Raw genomic sequence first — 16,574 nt, forward strand, 5'->3', positions numbered from 1 at the left:
ATAAAAATTTTATTAAACTAAGCCAAACTTAACTCAATTGGTTATTAGTATTCACCTTTTATTTTATGTACTAACATTTATCAATTATCATACCACTTCATTATGCCTCTATTTTGTTTTTTTTTTTTTCATATACACCTTCTCCTTTTGTTTAATTTGTCTAATAGTGTTTCATATTACCATTTTGAAAATATTTGATAAAAAAAATAAATTACAAGATAAATTCTAACTATTTTTTTTGTTTGTTCAGTAGATATTATCCATTATCGTTATATAACTCTGCAATCAATTATGAATGAATCTATACCTTAACTTGATCCTTTTAATTTATTAAACTATATTAAATATATATTAAAATTATCTAAAAATATATAATACATAAAATAAATTAAAATATATATAACTAATTTTAGTACCCACTTGTTATTTTTGTAATTTAATTATTATCCTAAAATAAAGTTATTTAACCAGCAGCGGTGTGAAGACTATGAACCTCAATAACAGTCAAATCCATTCATCATCCGTTGCTATGGCTTCCTCTAACTATCAACAAAACGACCATTCTCCTTCTAATTCTCCTGTGATCCGTTTCTTCAAGGTTATCCTCGGAAAAACTCTTGAAGATGAAAACTTTGTAAGCATTTATCGTCGTTTCCATCTCCTCTTTTTTCTTTTAAACTGTGTATCTTTTGAGATATTATTAAGTTTAATAATAGTTTCTCTCTTTATTCCCCTGCATATGATTTTTTTTTATAAACACTTTTCTCGTAGAATAACACACATGCATGGCTTCTTAGCTGCAAAGATAGTAATAGTAAGCTCTTTAAAATTAATAGTGTTACTGTTCATCGCTTCTTGTTATCTAGATAATTTTTCATTAGCAATAATGTAGGCTTAATTATAATTAATTTTGCAGTAGAAATAGATAAAAAATACATAAGATGAAATGAAAACCTAAAAATATATTTGTTAAGTGGTTACATCTTATGTACTCCTGATGTATTCTTACTACAAAAGTAATTATAATTAAATCTACATTATTGTTAATGAAAAATAATCAGGTAACACTTTCACTAATCATTTTTCATTGTGCATATGTTCTGATTCTTATCATTACTGATTTGGTCACTACTAATTTTCATGTTGCAAAATAGTCCTTTGAGATTTGAAATTAGTCTCTCCTTTAAAATAGGTGAAAAATTAATCTTTACCTACATACAAAATTTAGGACTAATATGCTTGGACTATTTTATTGCACTATTTATAATTATCGGTGAAGGATGAATTGAGGATTTAATGTAACTATATGATGGCTTGACATATTTGATTAAATTATTTAACATAATACATGTCAACATCTTGGTGAAGATATAGTAATGTATATCACCTTATTGTTAATATCGTTATTAACATCATATTCATAACACTGCAGAAGTTACCAAAAAAGTTCACTAGAAAATATCGTTCTGACCTATCAAACCCATTGTATCTTAAGCCTCCAGATGGTACTGAATGGAGAGTAGATTGGATCATTCATGATGGTGGAATTTTGTTTAAAGAAGGTTGGAAAGAGTTTGTTGCATATTACTCTCTTGATGATGGCTATGTGTTACGGTTTGAGTATAATATTGGAACTTCTCACATTGAAGTACAAATATCTGACATGAGTGGCCTCCAAATAAAGTATCCTGTCAATGATCAGATCAAAGAACACCCGCCACAACACAGGGGCCAGTCGGTGGAAGGGCCAAAAGAACAACAAACTAGAGATGTGGATAGCAGTCCCAACACTCAAAACATGAGACTTAACGAGGTACGGCAGAAGAAAATATTGAATGAACCAGTGCTAGGAGTCCGGGGCCAACCGAGGAAAAAACTGAGAACACCAGTGTCATCTGCTTCTAAAGGTAGACAGTTGGAAAATGACACACAAATCAGGAAAGGTATTAAATTTGAAAAGAAAAACCATAAGATACCAGTGTCTATCAATCAAGATTCTAATGGTATGTGTCTCACGATTGGATCATCCTTTTCTTTTGTGAATTCAACCGTTATTACTTGCAACTACTTTTTGTATATTATGGTGGTAGCTTCTGATTCTTTGTTTACCATGTACAAGGCAAAAGAAATAGAAAAAGAAAAGATTCTGAATCTTCTGTTAGTCCCTATCTTGCAAGACATGAATCTCTGAAAGAAGCTAAGAAGTTCAAGTGGGAAAAGCCCTCTTTCATCATCAAGATAAAGCAACTGTCTCAAACGAGAGCACCACGTGTAAGTATAATTTAATACATATATCCGTGTTGAAAATTATATATCATGTGAACCTCCATGTGCTATCATTCTTTCAAACTTTGTCTTATTTCTAACGATAATGACATAAATATGATGTGCTGCAGTACTTTTCAACTAAATTCTTCAGGAAGTATTTTGTAAATAATCCACAAAATGCTAATATAAGGTTTGGAAAGAAGTTGTTCCCTGTTAAGTTGATCTATAGACCATCATCATGTGATGCCTTTATGTCTGCTGGTTGGAACTTTTTTGCTCGAGCTAGTAAATTACAAGCCGGAGATGTTTGTTTGTTTAAGCTCGTCAATAGAAAAGATCCAGTGCTTGATGTTCATATTTGTCGTCGACAACGCCGCGGTAAGGCAATTGTTTAGAAATTTTTAAGCTTTGTTATTCTGTAAAAAAATTAAGATATCAGTCCAACATTGAAAACGTAATTAACTTTAATAATGGAATAGAATTTAGCATTATCCTCATTAAAAAAAATATATAAAAAATTAATTGATCTTGTGTTTGACTTGGAGTACATTTTACAAATCTTTAAATTTTTCCTTCCTCTAAACATTTATAGCAGTAGAATCCCAATCTCAAGAGAATTATTGTTAGTTCTGGCTGAGAATGCAATTAGCTTATAACTGCAGCAACTATATATTTGGTCTTTAATGTAATCACAATTTGTTATATAAACTAATCTTATGATAAAATTTTTGTTGGTCTCCAACCCTATAGATATAGCTTGTAAACTCTCCATAAGTAAGATTCATGCTAATTTTTTTTACAATCTGTTATGATATTAGAGTCACTTTCCAAATCAGTGACTCATGAGATTCAGCTCCTGAAAGAAGTTAAGGAGCTCAATTCACAGAATCCCTCTTTCATGGTCAAGATAAAAGACAGTGATCCAAGAAGATCAAGGCCTGTAAGTTTATTTCTTATCTGTGACAAAACATAATATGCCATACAAACTTTTTGAGTGCTAGTTTATACTTAATTTCACAAATTGTAAGTTTATAACTATTTTTAACCATAGCGATTCAAAAATGAAATGTGGTGCAGAACTTATCAGCTATCTTCTACAGAAAATATTTTAAAAAGAATCAGCAGAATGTGAAGTTACAGTTCGGAAAGGAGTTGTGGCCTGTTACGATAATCTACAATCCATCGTCAAGAAACACCTTTATTTCTGCTGGTTGGAGCTCTTTTGCTAGAGCAAATAAATTAGAAGCTGGAGATGTTTGTGTTTTTGAGCTCATCAATAAAAAAAATCTGTTTAATGTTCATGTCTGTAGAGTCCAATACTAGGCTAATATATTATAACTTCAGGAACTAAGAGCTCGTAATTCTTAGACAAGTTAATTTTGTGAAGAATGTATCACCTTTCTTTTGTTGAATCAAACTTCTACTGTATCCTGGATTCCTATCCTTTTTGGTGTCACTAGTTATATATATATATGTATGAACTAAGTGCTTTAATTTTACTTGTTTTGTCACTTCATGATTGCATTGTTTATCCTCTCAAAGTGAAGATATGGTTGTGTTTGGTCATAGGGATAAAAAAAAGTGAAACAGAATTTTCATGGATTTTTACCTATGAATCTAATCGATCAACTCATTAAAATAGTATATTATAAAAAAGATTGAAAATTAATAAAATATAAATTAATTAGAATTAATTTTATGTCTATTATAATTCCAATATTTATAAGATTTTTTTTAGAATACTATTTTACTAATTTCGTGCTTTTTATTTTGAGAGAAAATTTTTCTTATTTTATCAAATAAAATTTATAAAAATTGGAGAAGTTAAAAATTTTTTAAAAATAATTTTTGAGTCTTTTCCACATTTAAGAACCTTATTGATACATTAAAGATAAAACTATTTTTAGGTACTATCACTAGAATTTTAATCCTCTATAATTAAGAGTTTAAATATAGTTTTTGGTTTATCACTTCTAGTTATACGGTGTGTGTTGTTTTTTCTCATTTTGTGTGTATATATATAACTGCTTATATAAGTAGCGAGTTAGAGTTGGTATTGCATTGAGTACTTTCATGAGAGTAGAGACAACTCATATTGAGGGTAAAATGGCAACTTCATCATCCACCACCTCCTAAATACTCTTCTGTTGCTGTTATCTTCTTTAGCTTTTTCAATTAACTTGTCTTCTTACCGGAAACTGTGACCGTGTCTGTGAACAAGAAGAACATCCATGGCTTCCTCTATTTCCTCTGATATCCTTTTCTTCAAGATTGGTCTCGGAAAAAGCGTTGAAGATGGAAACCTTGTAAGCATTTTCTTCACTTCATATCCTATTTACTTATAATATTATTTAATGCATGCATTCCTCTTTGTGATTTTTCCCTTGTAAGGGTTTCTTCATTTATGCTTGTTACTAAGACTAGTTTCATACTTTCATTTGAATTGCAGAAGTTACCAGAAAAGTTCAGTAAGAAATATGGTGATGGTGTTCCAAATCCAGTGTATCTGAAGCCTCCAGATGGCACTGCATGGAAGATAGATTGGTCTTTGTATGATGGTGTGATTCAATTTGAAAATGGTTGGAACGAATTTGCTTCATATTACGCTTTGGATAATGGCAATCTGCTGATGTTTGTGTACAATGAAACTTCTAACATTAAAGTACACATTCTTGACATCATTTATGGCCTTGAAATAAACTATCCTTCCTTGGATCACATTGGCGATGACAATTCGATTGAGATCTTGAATGAACTGCCGCCACGAGGCTGGCCGAGGAAAAGACTGAAAGCAGCAGCAGAAGTATCATCTCCTTCTACAAGTAAAATATTGAGGAGTTCTGTCAAAACTGGAGATGTAGAAAAGGGCCCTGATAAACAAAACTGGATGCAGTGTTGCAACAATGAAGAAGCTAGTCAATCTTAAGAGACAGGTCTTAAGATGCCAACAATTCAAAGTGCCAGAGCTGATCCTGATAGTATGTAATTTCATGAGCAATTCATCCTTTTATTTTCGTAGATTCTAATGTATGTCTTTCATTTTCGTAGATTCTAATGTAATCCTTTGTGGCTAAAATGCATAAATCATAGTTACAAATTCACCAAATATGTATCGTACGCATATGCGTGCCATACCAGACCGTATTGCATTTCATGTAACTATGCAATAAATATCTTATTGTTCTTAGGCTGTGTTCAAATTTTGTTGAAATGAATAAAAATTACTGTGTTGTTTGAAGCTTGAACTTAGCTACAAGTAACTTCTATGCAAATTTTTATGGTGTACATGTAAAGTTGTTCAAGAAGCAAGGAAATTCAAGTCAAAGAATCCCTCTTTTGATAACTAGTAGGTTCGGTCCCAGACCACTAGATACGAAGCACTTTTAATTTGCTAAAAATCGATACAACAAATTGGAAGTGGAAGAATTATACGCATGAATATAAAATGGTGGTCCATCTGCAAGTGACAGTGTGCCTATAGTTGCACAAGTGATTTAAAATAGCGACATGATGACACATGTCACTCCACTAACAAAGTTGTGTTCATTGCATCAAATTTTGATTGAATGGGCCAAATATTTTACTGGATGGCCGGCAACCGAGTAATACAGAAGGCCTAGTGCTTCAAACGGTTTAATTAGAGGTTAAACCAAATTTAAATATAAAGTATATGGTCAAAATAAATATTGGCTGAAAAATAAATATATAAATCCAGTTCAGTTAGGAATTATTGCATGATAGAATAAAGAGACTCTCAACTGTGTCACTGTGTAGTGAAAGGGAAACAACAGACGATGAAACCGAGAGGTATCATTTCAGTTATATGGGCCATCGCCAAATCATGTCACTCACTGAAGTTACATAACATAGACGATGAGAATTGAACTTACTCCTTCAGTTCCTTGTAAATTATTTTCTCCATATCATATCATTAAAAGGAAATTCTTAGATTTCTTCCTCTACATCAATTAAATTTTTGTTCTTATCACTTATTTTTTTTGTCGTATTTTTTTAAATTTCATAGATAAAATCACTTTATAAAGAAAATCTAATTCCTGCTAGATCTTCAGCAGGAATGTAGCATTGTCATATAGCATGAACAGCAAACCATTGCTAGATCTTCAGCCGAATGTTGAAATCAGGAAGGATTTGTAAATGCTAATGAACTTAGCCACAAACGCTGCCATTGTCAACATATAGAGCAAAAAGAAAAATATACCGTCAGCAATAAATTCTTGTACAGGCCATACATATATCATAGTATATAAGATTATAAGTGATTCTTGGATGCTTCAGGAGAGACATGAATTGTGCTTATAATCATATCTTGAAAAGTCACTCCTGGTGGCCAAGAATACCTTAGTATGGGGTTGCTTCAGTATAACCCCATTGCTACTCACATATTTAGACCATTACAAATGCTAATATAGATAAAAAAATTGTCTATAAGAATTTGCAATGGTTAGCCCACAAGCTCACAAGATATAGCTAACAATTTGACTTTGACCACAATGGAAAAATACCTTCTATGTGAAAAATGGCCTTCTGTCCAAGTCGCATTCTATGTTCCTGTTCCAATAAAGGGAAAAAAGAATAAGAGACTCCATACTTCAAAATAGAGGAAAAAACGGCCAGACAAAATCTTCTACTGTATAAATATATATTAAAGCACTTACATAATATGCTGCCCAATGGCATACTTCATGCTTTAGTTCATAATCCAATTCCTCAGCAGTTCATAAAGAAGCATCTGAAAGAACAGCCAACAGATGCAAGTTGAAGTCAATGAGTCAACTAGTCACGTAAAATAGAATTTAACCACAACATATGCTCTGGATCAGCTAAACCAGACCTAGTTCTGCATCCAGTATCCTTAATACTTCCCATATAAGTTTTAGAATGGAATGAGGAAAATTTGCAAAGGAGGGCATTTACCTTCAAAATGATCTCTGGGGGAATGCAATTGATTAGCAGCTCGTACACCTTTCCTCGAACTAGAAACAACCTATAAGGCATATATGTGTGAGAGACTAAGCATTGTGATAAGAGATGTAATGCATGACACATAAGGTACTTAGGTGAAGAAATTCAGATTAAATTGAGCACACTATTGAATATGAAACCAGTAGACCTGATTGTGATTTCAATGCTCTAGCAAAATATTTATGAGGAAAATCTAGAGGGTAAACTCTGTATAAAGCAAACCTTTTGGGCTCTGTTCCTTCATTATATCAGATGGAATTTCGGAAATATATTCCTCCCAGTCCATTGGGGGAATTGCTTGTTTGTTAGTGAAAGGATACCTAAAAGAAACACAGAAACATGCAACAAAATGAAATAGAATTAATGGCAGCAGTTGCCATTAAGTTGTGCCTTAGAATTGAGATGATGAATTAAGGTGATGCATCCAATATGGTGAGAAATCCATGAGGCTTACTGTTGTACACGGCAAGTCTCAAAAGACAATATGGCCCTCTTTAAATTTCTATTTGATTTCTCTGCTATGCGACTAGCAAAACCAGGGGGAAGATGCAGCCCTTCTTTCTTACCAATGAATTCCAAAACTTCAACAATCTGCCACAGAGATTCCCAAAGATTAAGTACAGATAAATACTCAAATCAGAAAACTAGAGAAGATATAATCAATATAATAATAGTACTCCTTTGACACTATCTTATATACAGTGGATACTGGATACTGGTCAGTAGCATATTATATTATATCATATTGTACAAAATTCAAAATCTAAACAAGAGTGAGAGCAGCTTCAGATATATTGAAACAAACAGCCAAAATATACCATTATTATCAGTGGTTAACAAGAGTGAGTTCTTAGTTTTCTTTCTTTCTTCAACAAATAGTATGAGTTTTTCTCGACTGAAATACTGAATAGCAGTGGTTAACAAGCATATCTAAAATTCTAAGTAGAGAACATGCCAGAAAAGCTTCACAAAGTAATGATAGAGATAGTTGTAAATCAAACATTGCATTTATCAGATAAGCAAACTCATTCTATACTCAATTATATTTCCTTTTTCCAACTTTCTTAATCAGCATAATATTGTGCCTACTTCAATAGGAAATTAGGTAACAAAAGCTACTAATTAGTACATCCCCACCAGAGAAAGGCAAAGAGCCACAATGATGAAAAATATTTTTCTTATAGAAACTGGAAAGCAAAAGATAGTTTCCTTTCTTCCCCTAGCTACTGTAGCATATATTAAGTGCTGACCTTATCTTCACTTGGTGCATTTATTCGCACATTCAGACAACGAGAGCGGATAGCTTCTGTGACCCTTGAAGAACTATTGCAACACAGAATCAATCTGCAATAAGCACTGTACTTCTCCATGGTTTGGCGGAGAGAATGTGGTGCTTCTCTAGAGAGTTTGTCCACATCATTGAGCACCAGTACTGATATGGGACAAAAATATCAGAATGCAATTGTCAACAAAAAATAAGAAAGGCATAGCGAAAGCTTTTAGTCCATATATATTAATTATAAAAACCCCAGGGGAAAGCGGTTGCCCCTTTAGCATTGCCAAAAATAAAGGGACAACAAGAATACTTTCAATTAGAAAATGCCAGATCAAACAGCAATATAACAGTCCAAGATAAAATATTTCAAAAGATGAATAAATACAGGAACCACGATGACAAAATTGTGCAAAAAATCCGACCAAACTTAGTTGACTATTGGAAGGTGCCTACTTCCTATTTGATTGAAACCATACTCATGTAAAAAATTAAAAACAAAGAATCCAAGTTACCTTTAAATCCTTTCTTCCCTTTGGTATCAATGGGTCTATTCTTAGCCATTTCTTTGATTATTTCTTGAACAATGTATCTATCCTGAAAACCTGCATCACTTGGACTCATTTCAATGTGGTTGGCACTTGATAGTGTTGTCAGCTCATGATCAATCGATCTACTACCAGCCTGAAACCAATTCTCAAGTACTTTAAAATAGAAACAAATAATTTATAAAATGTCAAATTGCCAATTATTCATATTGCTATATATGTAAACCATTTGAATATAATTCAAACATAATCTGTTATGCATCATAATCCACATGTGGGGGAAAATAACCCAAAATTGAACAAGTGTGATCCCCTGTGGCAAGCACACACAACAGTGAGTAACTTTTATAGGAATGGGATATCTTTTTAAGTTAAAAGGATCAACACAAATATTTTGAGGAACATTGAGGCATTCATTATTTTCCAAGTCAAGTCATATAGTTTACATATTATTTGCCTCAGAATATTTTTTCTTTGAATAATTATAATCTTTTAAAATCACATATTAGTGACATGTTGATATCAGCATCTTCAGGACTTGAAAGTTTATCAGAGAAAATCTCCCCAACCATAATATAAGGAAGTATTTCTAATAAGCCACAAAATAAGGAAGAAGGACTCGGTAAATAGAAGGAAGCTTACATCCACTTTCCAGGTCCTGTTTTCCACCTTCACCTACAATGTATATGAAAAAAAAATTAGAACAAATCATATTGCGGGCGCCAAGACAATAAACCAAAACTGAACTACATTACTCACTACTCATGTTATACAAAATTTCCTTTTACGTTTTTTCAGAAAGCAAATCACTTAACACAAATAAGGCACATGAGAAAGCGAAAAACAAGCAAACAAATAAAAAGGTCAGAAAAGAACCTTTTCAGCACCAGGCCCAAACATTTGGCGGAGAAGAGCCATTATTAGAGTTTTCTCGCCAGAACCAGGTGACCCATAGAAGAGCAAATGGGGTCAATCCTGTTCTGTAACCTGCAACAAGTAATCACAGGGAGACACATCCAAACACACATGAATAACAATAATAATAGTAAACAAATTAAAAACTTAAGCAACAGATTGATTAAATTACATTTACATGCAGAAAGAAAAAGGAAGTAGCAGTACCAATTTCTTGAGATTTTGTGCGATGTCGCCATGGACCATAACCTGGTCGAGAGTTTTAGGCCGGTACTTGTCCACCCACAACATCCCTTTGCCTTATGCCTCTTGTTAGCCTTCAAGTGTTCAAACTCAACCATGAGTCAAAGAAGAAAGAGATGCGCATGTCACACAGGAGTACAGATGGCAAAGCGCCCTGCCCTGCCCCGGCCCACCAAACCCTGCCAGAAAGGGCGCTGGACCAGCCCAGCTTGCCAAAGAAAAATAGGCTAGATATAATCCACCCCGTTTTTTGGTGGATTGGCAGGTTGGTGGCATATATATTAAAGAAAAATTCTCATTTTTGTCCAAAACAGTTTTCAAACAACTGTGCCAATTTCAATAACACAACGCCTAATATATTTATGCAACAATTAACAATTTCAACCACTTCAGACATTTCAACAACAATACAAAAACAATTGCAGAAAATACATAATAAATAAATATTAAGAAAAAAATGGCATGCAGGAGAGAAACTACTCGTCCGGGAACGTGAAGAGTACTGCCGGAGAGAATGACAAGATTAGAGCTGCCAGGAAGAGCTATCGGCACCAGCCATCAGTGTTGCGAAGATAGAACGGCGAAGGGAAAGCCGTGAGCACACCGTAATGAGTGATGAGAAGCCGACGAGAGGCGAGGCGAGGCGAGATAGGAGTGTGAACATTTTCTAAAACTTAGGGTTTGCATAGATCAAATACAAAAACATAAAAATTTCAAAAATTCGCACCAAAAGAGAGAGAGAAGCCATAAGTTGAGAGAAATTAGGCTATTCACCAAAACATTAAAATTAAAAATAAAGAAACAAATTTTCAGTACGTCTTAATAGAACTTAATCAAAAGAGCACAAATTGCAGTAAAGGAAATCAACGAGGGAAGAACATAACAGGAAGAAATTGCAAATTGAACGATTAACAATAACCAGTGACTCGCTAATCACATTTAAAAAAACGCTGAAACGAGGGCAATGGTACAAACCAGATAAGAAGCAGCTTGCGTAACGGAGAAAAACGACACCTGCCTCTGCTCACTGGGTAGTGCTCTGTTCGGCCGCCAGTGAGGGGTTTAGGGCTCGATAACGAGTTAGGTTAAGCACTTAAGCGCATCTCTCTCCTTTAGTGGCGGGAAAGGGAAGCCCGCGTTTCCTTTTTTTTCCTTCCTTTTTTTTGTATGGAGTCCAGTCGGGTAGAAAATTTTTCACTAGTCGAAAGTTTTAAAAAGTGGAAAGTGTGGCGGTTGCTCTATCGCCACGTTTTTGGTGACCTGTCACCACGCTTTTTCTTTTGCCACACTTTTTACAAATGGCCTCCCGGCCGTATGTGGTTAATATGGCCACGCTTTTGAAGCGTGGCAATAAAAAAAGATATGGCCACGCTTTTGAAGCGTAGTGATAGAGATATATAGCAACGCTTTCGAAGCGTAGCTATCACAAAAAATGGCCACGCTTTTATAGCCTTGTAAATTTAAAAAAAAAGTCCTTTTTTTATTACCAAACTTATATTACAAGACAAATCAAATAATAATTATAGACATATAATTTTTGCTATAATTGTTTTATACATTAAAAAACTAATACTCAAATACAAAATAAATCTCAAGTTTAAATTCCAAAACTAAAAACTGAAGAAAAATACAAAAACAATACAACTTAAATCCTAAGTCCTTCGCTGTTCCTCATTCCTCTAGCCCTCTTAAACTTCCTTCCTTTAGATCATACATAATTGTTTCGGAAACATTTGTGAACTTTTTTACATGCAAAAGATGACAAAAACAGATACAAAATTGATAAATTATTTTGAAGCTTCACTTTCTATTCTAGGCAACACTAGCTTTATTTTCTTTTAGCCTATTACTCAAAGTCGCAGACCAAAACATGTGTTATCTTGTAAAAAAACTTTAAAAAGAAGATTAAACAATAAAAGAAAAGGAAACAAGCATTATTACCAGAAGCCCTCCTCCAACAAGAAAAGCCAATCTGATTTCCTTTGATCGAAAAACATGCCAGAATTTGACATTATTCCTTTTCTGTCGGTCTTGCTCTGATTGAGCTGTGAGGAAATCAACTTCATCCTCTAAGCGAGCAAGATCATATATAGATCTTAGAAAGCACATCAACTGCTTCATTTCTCCTATTCTGTAAACATAGCATTTGTAAAATAGCATCAGGGATCAAGCGAAAGAATATAAACTCTTGAAGAAGATACACACATGCGCGCATGCACACACAATGAAAATTTGTGCTACTAAAGTAAGTTATATGGATTAGACAACTTCATGGTTTCATATTCTAAACAAAACCATGAAAAGGTAATGATATTTGAAAGTAGCTAATGTTACTATAACTGTAGAGAAGACCTTCAAATAATGCATTTTAAATATGGTATTTGAGAGCAGATAGTAATACCATCGTTGAGAATGGCTATGACAAGAACCATAAAGGGAGGAAAGTTAAATTCCCAAATGCATGTGAGTAACATAAAGCCAACCTGCAACCCAAAATAAACTGAAAATGAGAAGGAAAGAAAATGATGGCTTGATCACTGCTAAATTCTCCATATATCATATATGCACTTATAACTTACCACAATACGGATGGTGATAGATACAACATATATCTGCAAAAGAAAAATAAAATAAGGCTTTGAATTTTTCGTTACAACAAGGACTATTGCAATATTTTCTTAATATTTTCGTAGTTGGGGGATTACTGTGTAGTTTTTCATTCTTTGGAAAATTGCACGGCTAGTTAAAACAGCACTTATGATCACCCTCAACCCAGGTTCTGTTAGAACTATATCAGAGGCACTTCTTGCAGCATCTGTTGCATCTGCTACAGCGATACCTATGTCTGCTATCTTCAAAGCTGGTGCATCATTCACTCCATCACCATTCACCAGTCATCCCACAAATGTGCTTTCTAGCTTGTAACCTCTTCACAATCTCATATTTGTGCTGAGGGAACATATATAATCAGAAAATAGACAAGAATTTGGATTAGAGCTTTTCAGTGATTGCTATTATACTTACCAGGAAAGACACCAGCAAAACCATCTGCATTCTCTATAAGATCATCGACGGGAACAGAAGCAAAATTATCTTTGCTTTCTCCTAGCAGCGACGAAGAAGGATACATGTTAGAGCCCATTCCAAGACACCTTCCTGTTTCCTTAGTAATTGCAAGCTGATCACCTGTAAGGGTATTTTTTTTTTTTTTTTTCAAGAGTATGAGATGTGATCCATTTCCCTTCTTGGTTACAAACAATTAATTCCTGAGACAAATTTCTGGAGGTAAAATCTCCCACTGGTAGTCAGTAAGGCATCGGTTTTATTTTTTAATTTTTCAAATGATTCGAAGATGATCCAAAGGAGTAACCAGGTTGGTAGTTGAAATAGTACCTCCTTTGGGTCTGCTAACGTAGATACAATTGCACAATCAATTGCATCTTGGTTCTCTAGCCTTGATGCCCTTGCAGCCATAAGTACAACCATGTCCTGATTAATTCCATCAGCAAAGACCTGCCAGATATTGATCATTGTTGGAAAAAGAAGAAACAGGTTAGTATTTTGAAAACACATAAATGGCTGTATAGACAATGGAGTTACTCTTTGTCTTTCCATTATCTTCTTTCTTTAAGAAATTATCTTCTTTACATTTAACTATGTTTCAAAATGTTAGGACAAATGAGTTATCAAACCTCAATTAGATACATGTCCACTGTAAGCTTGTTGAGAGTTAATGTGCCTGTTTTATCAATGCATAGGACATCCATTCCAGCCATTTCTTCAATTGCAGTCATTCTCTTTGTTATAGCACCCTGCAAAGATTTATATCATTAGTACCTAACCTATAATCATCATTAGATAATAACTTTTATCATTAAAGGATAACAAGTAGGCCCCGTTTGGTAACTACACCAAGACAAAAATATAGAGTACAAACCTATTTGAAGGAGATAGATACAGAAACAGAAAAAATGTTTCTATCTAGGAACAAAATTTGCCTGATTTTCTATGTAGTCTCTGTCTTCGTGTTTCTATATTTTAGTTCTCAGGCACTTAAGCACAACATTACATTCCATCCTATATAGCTCAACAAAATGTTTGAATCAATAAACTAAATGTAACCTGCTGAGACAATTTGTGTGAAGAAAATATGGAATCCATGAATTACCTTTTTCAATGATTTGGAGTGCTTACAGCTAAAGAACCACACTCAGCAATGATTTTGTTCAGCATAAACACAAAAAAGAAAAGAACAAAACTTAGTTGCACAAATGAACCAATTAACCTTCGGAGATTTAACTACTATAATGACAGCAAAAGAACCACGTTTGACATTATTATATGAGGCTCAAACAAATATCATTTAAACTTCTCTGACTACTTACGAACGGAAGAATCAGGGAACTAGGGAAGCACAAATGAATCAGAGAATAAACATAAACAAAGAAGCACAAATCAATTTTGTTCAGATGAGAAGCCAAACCCTGCTAGTAACCTTGTTCTTCGGGAACTTGACGGTACCATCGGTTCTCTCCTTCCACCGGTTCCCTTCCTTGTCGAATCTGTAAAACTTCGATTTCCTAAAATCAATTGGAAAAGAGTAATAACAATTAAAAGCACAGATTTATTGTAATATTAAAAAAAATGATTAAATGATGATCGAAGATTTACTGAAAAAGCAGGAAGATTTACTCAACAGCTGCGACAGCGATCACACTGAGGACTCCCTCTCGCGCGTCCCCCCTTCTTGCGACGGCAACGGTTCTCGCGGCTCCCTCATCGGCAACCAGGAAGCACGACGGTGACTGGCGAGGGAGCAGCTCCTCTTTCCCCTCCTCGGCGGAGGCGAATAGCGAAGCTCCTCCAGCGGCGGAGACGCGTTTGGTGACGGCTCCTCCTCTCTCATCGTTGCACACACTCTCTCTCTCGGGTTTGACTCGACAGCGGCGGCGGGCTGGTCTTCGACGGAGCTGGCAGCAAGGCGGCGTCTCCTTCCTAGAGCTCTCCTCTTCCGCGTGGGTGAGGTGGTGCGTGTGAGTATTGTGTTGTGTGCGCCGGAGAGGGGAAACGGGGGAGTGGGGCTGCGGCGCTGTTGTGAGCTCGATCGATTAGATTAGGGTAGCCACTAGCCAGGGTGAAAGGGTTGGAGACCGGGTTGAAAGAGTGTCATTAGGGTGGGGACCAGGTTGGGGACCGGTTCATTAGGGTTTTTCCTTTTTAAACCTTTTGGCCACGCTTTAAAAGCGTGGCCGTAATAAAACCCTATCGCCACGCTTTTAAAACGTCCCTATTCTTTCTATGGCCACGCTTCTAAAGCGTGGCAGAAAAAAACGTAGCCGTTTTTCTAATCAATTGCCACCTTTACAAAAGTGTGGCCGTTGACCCTTTTCGCCACGCTTTTTAAGCGTGACAAAAAATGGCCAAATTTCTAATCTATCACCACTTCACAAAAATGTGGCTATTGACCACTTTTAGTCACGCTTTTAAAGCGTGGCAAAAAAAGCGTGACCATAAGTCTTTTTTTCTTATAGTGATATAGCTATTATATGCCTTAAAAATACATGATACATTTATTAATAATAAAAAATTTTAAATATTTTCATTTAATAATTACAAAATAAATGCATTAAAAATTTAAATAAAAAATGATATATAAGTCATTGATCTTTTAATTTGATTTGCGAATATTTAAGTTTTTGAGAATTTGAAAATACATTTAAGTCTCTACACTTTTTAAAACTTTGACATATCGATCTCTCATGTTCACCTTGGGTCTGTCATATCCAACGGAAAAATCAAATGTGACTCACATTATACTAACCTAGTTGATACAAATATACATGTAAGAAAGTTTTTAAAATGAGATAACTTAGACTCCGGAATCAATGTGTTTAAATTTTGAAAAGATCAAGAACTTAAATATATTTTTAAATCTTTAAAAAGTTAAATATTTGCGGATAAAAAAATCAGAGATCAATTTATCATTTTTCTTAAACTTTTTATATTTTTTATAAAAAAATTTTGTTTTATAATTTTAATTTGTGCCTCTACAATATATGATAGATAAGTTCTAAAAAAAAATTATACTATTCTTGCTTTTATATCAATAAAAATTACCTTCAATATATTTTTTTTTTGCTAATATTTTGAATAGAATAAATTCAAACATGCATATATATTTGAGTTGTGTTGCAAGTATTTATGAGTGAATAAGGCATAGAGTAATAAAAATCAAGAAAATGAATTTATATGAATTGAGAAAAATGGAGGAGAAGAGTGTATATATCAACAGAGAAGTAAAGATAATAAATATATTTATGGAATGTAAAAAAAAAAAGTGTAAT

At 34.1% G+C, this 16,574-nt stretch overlaps 2 protein-coding genes and 1 pseudogene across 3 annotated transcripts; 2 read left to right on the plus strand and 1 right to left on the minus strand.

Annotated features, from left to right (window-relative positions):
* Positions 1 to 504: 504 nt before the first annotated feature.
* LOC130957996 (B3 domain-containing transcription factor VRN1-like) lies at positions 505 to 3,713 on the plus strand. Of its 2 annotated transcripts, none has more exons than XM_057884867.1 (6): positions 505 to 634; positions 1,433 to 2,003; positions 2,120 to 2,271; positions 2,397 to 2,646; positions 3,087 to 3,208; positions 3,346 to 3,713. In XM_057884867.1, the coding sequence occupies exons 1-6, from the start codon at positions 530 to 532 to the stop codon at positions 3,589 to 3,591; spliced, it is 1,446 nt and encodes a 481-aa protein (XP_057740850.1). In that variant the 5' UTR covers positions 505 to 529; the 3' UTR covers positions 3,592 to 3,713. The 2 variants fall into 2 exon arrangements, with proteins under 2 accessions (XP_057740850.1, XP_057740851.1); XM_057884868.1 differs by having other exon boundaries at positions 1,433 to 1,907.
* Positions 3,714 to 4,332: 619 nt separating this feature from the next.
* LOC130956282 (B3 domain-containing transcription factor VRN1-like) lies at positions 4,333 to 5,506 on the plus strand. Its single transcript, XM_057883323.1, has 2 exons — positions 4,333 to 4,574; positions 4,718 to 5,506. The coding sequence occupies exons 1-2, from the start codon at positions 4,500 to 4,502 to the stop codon at positions 5,192 to 5,194; spliced, it is 552 nt and encodes a 183-aa protein (XP_057739306.1). The 5' UTR covers positions 4,333 to 4,499; the 3' UTR covers positions 5,195 to 5,506.
* LOC130956283 (replication factor C subunit 3-like) lies at positions 5,400 to 12,362 on the minus strand (annotated as a pseudogene).
* Positions 12,363 to 16,574: the final 4,212 nt, after the last annotated feature.

Source organism: Arachis stenosperma, chromosome 10, assembly GCF_014773155.1.
Source record: "Arachis stenosperma cultivar V10309 chromosome 10, arast.V10309.gnm1.PFL2, whole genome shotgun sequence".
NCBI classification, from domain to species: domain Eukaryota; kingdom Viridiplantae; phylum Streptophyta; class Magnoliopsida; order Fabales; family Fabaceae; genus Arachis; species Arachis stenosperma.